Source organism: Orycteropus afer, unplaced genomic scaffold (assembly GCF_000298275.1).
Source record: "Orycteropus afer afer isolate SDZICR_OR568_19922 unplaced genomic scaffold, OryAfe1.0 scaffold00295, whole genome shotgun sequence".
NCBI classification, from domain to species: Eukaryota; Metazoa; Chordata; class Mammalia; order Tubulidentata; family Orycteropodidae; genus Orycteropus; species Orycteropus afer.
Window position 1 is genome coordinate 2,997,702 of NW_006921882.1, and position 5,295 is coordinate 3,002,996.

General features: G+C 52.6%; 1 protein-coding gene across 1 annotated transcript in view; it reads left to right on the forward strand.

The window, feature by feature from the left end:
• LOC103206088 (serine/threonine-protein phosphatase 4 regulatory subunit 1-like) overlaps nucleotides 1-5,295 on the forward strand; it is a 104,042-nt gene that overhangs the window by 88,136 nt on the left and 10,611 nt on the right. The window contains exons 11-12 of the mRNA XM_042782389.1: nucleotides 1,946-2,139; nucleotides 5,071-5,166. Of these exons, the coding sequence (XP_042638323.1) occupies nucleotides 1,946-2,139; nucleotides 5,071-5,166 (290 nt within the window). The remainder of the gene's footprint in view (nucleotides 1-1,945; nucleotides 2,140-5,070; nucleotides 5,167-5,295) is intronic.

The following is a 5,295-nucleotide window of genomic DNA, read 5'->3' on the forward strand; positions in this document are numbered from 1 at the left end:
GAGGAGGAGACCATGTGTCTGCTGTGTGACCTGAGACCATTCCCTGGGGCATGTGTCAGGGTTATGCGCATGTGTGAGCTCATGTAGCTGTTTCAACTGTGCTCTTTGAGAGAGGAGATACCTGTTTGGTGTCACCACACCTGGGACGTCCCAAGGTCTCTGTGTGGGGAGCCTGTCTTCTTGTGTGTGTCCTCCCCGGTCAGAAGTATGAGGGGTCTGGGCCTCTCTGCCATAGGGGACACTAGCTCACTGCATCATTGCCATCTGTCACGCCTTCATAGTGATGAGCTGCCAAGGATAACTCAGCCCCTGCTCCACCTCAGGGCTTTGGCTTTATCCAAAAGGAAAAGTATACCTTTTCCTTCGGGGAGTTTGTCATTTCCTGACTGCTGCCCCCTCTGAGTGTCTGACCTGGGGACAGACTGGGGGGCTATGTCCATCCTCATGACTGCCCTTCTCTGAGCCTGCTGCGTCCGTGTTCTCCCTGGAGCCTGACAGGCTGGGGGAGCAGCACATGCCGCTGTTGCCGGGCAGAGACTAGTGACGCTTTTGGGAAGGAGGTGTGAAAACCTAGTCTGCCTGCTGATCATTCTTTGCCCTTAAATTGATAAAGGAAATTAAGTCCCTGTCTGCGGCAGGAGTGAGCTCAGGTAACACGCCACTTGTAGGAGCTACAGACAAGGTCTGGCTTTGGAAAACGTGTCTCTAAAGTGCATGGACACCCCCCACCCCACACAGCCAGCTCCTGGGCTCAGTGATGGGGACTGAGATCGCTGGCCCAAGGAGGCCCTTTGGTCCCATCGGGAGACTGTGTACACAACTGCCCAGAGGAGGGGGTGGGCTGGGCTGTGACAGGTGGCTGTGAACGCCCTGGAGGTGCAGGTCAGCTGGTCCCTAGAACCAGAGGGATGTCTGAGAGAATGCCTCACAGAGCAGGTGGCCTTTGACGGGGGCTGGAAGGATGGCTGGCACCCCGTGGGTTGGAGAAGGAAGCGGGGTGCGTTTCAGAAGGTTCTTGCTTTTCCCTGAGGTCGTTTGTCAGCTCCAGGATGGCTGTGCTCACAAAAGCTTTCCGTAAGAAAGGGTGGCTGCGCTCATCACAGTTCAAGGATCTGTGACTCAGAAATCAGTAACTCAGGCGAGTTCTGAACTGACTGGGGCTGGAAGCGCCACCTGGGCCACCGGGAGGGAGGCCCGTGTGCTGCCCCTGAGGGAGGGCTTTGCCCTGGGCACAGTGGGGAGCCAGCTGAAGCTCAAGGCACTTAATGAATCGTGGGGCCTGTCAGTAGAAAGCAGGATGTGGGAAGTGCCATGTGTGCATGTGTGCATGAGCATGCGTGTGTTTTGGGAGGCTTGGGACCTGGAATCGTCTAGTTTAGTTTCAGAGAAAGGTGTGGGAGATACGCAGCTTTATTCTTCGGGAGGGATGTCAAACTGTAACAATGTGTGCGGAAGAGTCAGTAGCAGGTCTTGGCTGTGCTGAACGAGATCTGTGTTACCTGTGCAGAAATGGATGGAGACCATGTGAGTGCGTGTGTATGTGAGTGCGTGTGCCCATGGCAGGGAGGGGGGAGAGGCCGCCCCTCCTTGAGCCAGCGGCCCCGTGGGTAAGCTGCTGCTTCAGGCACGCCATGTTGCTTCCTGTGGGAGGCGACGGAGCCGAGCTGGGTCCTGACTGCACTTCTTCCCCAGTGTCCGATTTGAGGCTCTGGGCAGGCTCTGCTTGGAATGGTCAGTGCTAACAGCCGCGTGTCCCCACTGTGCTGAGCCTGATCTGGAGGCACCAGAGCACAGTTAGCATGCTCCTTCAGGGCGGCGTGGGTGCATGCACTGTGCGTCTGTGCGGCACACCTGCTCTCTGTGGCCTTGTGCACACTGCGCTGTTCTGAACAGCCTCTCAGACCAAATAAAGTTATTAAAATTCTGGAAATTTCCCTCCTTCCAGCTCAAGTTCAGGTCTTATCAGCTGCACTGAGAGCAGCACAGCTTGATTCCACGGACTTGTCTGAGAGCAAACCGACAGGAGCCCTAAATGAAGTGTCGGCTGCGGGCCCCCGCTCAGCCTGTGCCCATCAGATGGCGCCGTCTGCCGCCTCCTCTCCGGATGCACTCGCCGCCGCCAGGATATTACAAAGCACTGTGAGTGTCTGCTGATCCCTCAGCCTCTGAGGATATGACAGAAACCACAGAGCTGCACTTGCCTTATTAACATATCCCAGCAGAGATGATAAATGGTGAATTTCATTTTATTCTTAAGGTCATGTTTTGGATAACTAGACAACCAATCAATCAGGTGATTGATAACCCTGATTCTGTTCCATAAAAACAAGAGTGGGGAGACCAACAAGTGCCTTGCCTCTTCTCCCAAGATGAGAAGTGGCTCTTTGGGGGGATGAACCACATAAACGCTCTGTTTGCTGCTCACAGGCGTGCACGTCTCTTAATAATAGCTGAGGGGGATTTGTGCAGTTGGGAGACGTTAAAGCTGGCAGAGGCTTCAGGACAGCCATCTCATTCCTTGGAGTTCTTGTCACGTGGGGTGCTTCACTCATGGTACTACATGTCTCCTCTTGGACGCGGGGGTTTGCACACCCAGCAACGCCCACCGACTGGCCCAGTGGGGCCGGGGCCGCAGAGGAAGCTGGCCCCTTGTTTCCTTAGTTGGAGCTGCTTTTGTGGTTGGAGGTCACCGTGCCTCCTTGAATCCTTTAAGCTCCCACTCAGCCACTTGGACCTGAGAAGGGAGAGAGACGTTAGTTTAGAAGAAAGCAAAAACAAAAAAAACCCATTCCTGTTGAGTCAATTCTGACTCAGAGTGACTCAGGTAACAGAGTAGAACTGCCCACAGGTTTTCCAAGGATGAAAATCTTTACAGAAGCAAAGCCCGTACCAGACCCTCTGGTGTGGAATCAGTTCTGACTCAACGCCCCTGGAGGACAGAGTGAAACTGTCCCAGGGGTTTCCAAGGCTGTTAGTCTTGATGGAAGCGAAGCCCAGACCAAACCCATGGCTGTGGAGTCGATTCTAACTCATAGCGCCCCTAGAGGACAGAGTTGAGATGCCCCACAGGGTCTCCAAGGCTGTCATCTTGATGGAAGCTGACTGCCACATCTTTCTCCCACAGAGCAGCCGGTGGGGTTGAACTCCCACCTTTTCGTTAGCACCCGAGCACTTAACCACTGTGGCACCAGGGCTCCTTGAGTTAAGAGAGTGAGGTAAAATTAGAGTGGCATCTCTGACCCTAAGTCTTTGGCATCTAGGCCCCTCGCCTCACCACGGGCCGTGAGTGCCGGTCTGGGCTCATGGCCTTTGGCGCCAGAATCCCAGTTGTTTCTCCACGCACAAACTTTAGAGTTTCAGTTTAGTGATTGGACTAACTTAATGCTTCCCTTGCCCCTAGGCCTGCTCCAATAAAGCAAAACAAAACAGATACTGAAAAAGCCCCAGTGTACAATGTGTAAGAGATAATTAAGGTTGCTGTTGACTAATAAGAGATATGATGACATCCTGCTTTGCTTGTTTGTTTTCAAAAAAAAGCAGCCAAGTGCACTCACATTGCTGTCCTTGTGACCTGGAGGGGATAGCCCATGGGTTAAGTGGAAGGTGCAGATTGGGTCGGTATGGGGCCTCTTTCTCACAAAAGACAGGAAACCACAGAGCAGATTCCTAGGAGCCGCTCTGTGAGTCCCGTGCCTTACAGGTGCTGTGGTGCAGGAAGTCAGGCTCCTGAACCAGCCTCTCTGCCACCAGGGCGCCGGTGGGGGCGGTAGGATGCTTCCAATTGCCCCCTCATTGGCCTCATGTGCTCATGGGGTAGAGGACATGCCTCTATGGAAATTCGGATTTGGTCAGAGTCGGGAGACAGGACATGGGGACAGCACCCCATGGTGGAGCTTTACTGGAGCAGTGCCCTCACTGGACCTCTGGGGTGCCTGGGCTGTCCCTTTTGGGGTGCCCTAACTTGTACTGGCCTACTTTGCCTGATTTGGCTACTGGAGTAGCATCAGACGTAACAGGTGCACTGAAGACTTTGGGATGAAATCAGCTCCTTAAACGATTGTGATGTCAGCAGCACAGTTTGTTAGTGTATGTGGATTCATTACGTTGTAGGGGTTGAGATCTTAGGGTATTAGACCGTTTCATCCTGTGCACCGTTGAAATAACCAGCGTGTTTCAGTGAAACCCTTGGGAAGGAAGGTTCTGGTAGCTGCTCCAAGCAGAGGGCGCATCTATCGGTGGATCAATCAACTTTCCTGTATCATGTATTGAGCTGATTTGTCAGAACCCATTAAGCTGGGAGACAGTATGACATTTCAAGTGCAAGCAGGGAATCCGTGTTATGGTTGAAGGAGAAGGTCAAGTCCATCTCGGTTAATGTTAATCGATGATCAGAGACCAGTATGTCACCATGGAGTGTTCCCACTTGTTTTCATTGTTAACCTAATGGAAAAGTCCATCAGCAAATATTAGGACTGTTTGTACATGTGAAAATTGAGAATAGTTTTCCAAGTAAATGTTTCTTCATCAGCCACATCTTATCCCTGCAGTTAAATGGGCTTCTCCCACCCGTACCCCCTGCCCTGGCCCGGCCCCAGGCTGGCTGCCACTGCTGACCCCTGGGAGGGGCTGGAGCCCCTGGAATCTGGTTTCTGTGAGCCTTTCCCTGCCTTTTGGTGTTGTGTGTGCCTCTTACCTGAGGGCACTGGTTAACCACAGTGCGTTCAGGGTGCATTCAGGTAGACCCTGGGCTTTGGAGAAGAGAACACACAGGCTGAGGTTGGAGAACACATCAGCTTTAGCCTCTGGTTGGTAAGAGCCTTGAACAGTCTTGAAGTGCAGAAGTACACTATGTGTTTTCCGTGACCTTGACAGTGACTGGTCTATACAGTATCCTATACAGTGGTGCCGATGGGTCTGTTAGCATCAGGAGATGTACAGCGGTGCCCAGGGAAGTTCTCGTTAGGTCTGCAGAAGTTGTCACTAGCATTGAAAGAAGTTTCTCAGAAGGGGGTGTGGTGGGGTGGCTTCCTCTGTGGAGGAGGTTGGTGACATGCCCACTCAACTCTGCAGGATCCAGAAGAAGACCTTGCTGGGGCTGGCGACCCTTCAAAGACTGAGCTGAAGTGGGGCCCCACCCCATGTGAGGAGAATCAATCTAAATCACAGGTTTGTGAAAATGTTTCCAACATTCCTTCAAAGAAAAGCAACTCAAAACAGTCCATCTTCTGAAAGCCACATTGAAGATTGACCATTGAAGCCAGAGTGCTTTTCTGCCACCAACATTGACCACATATC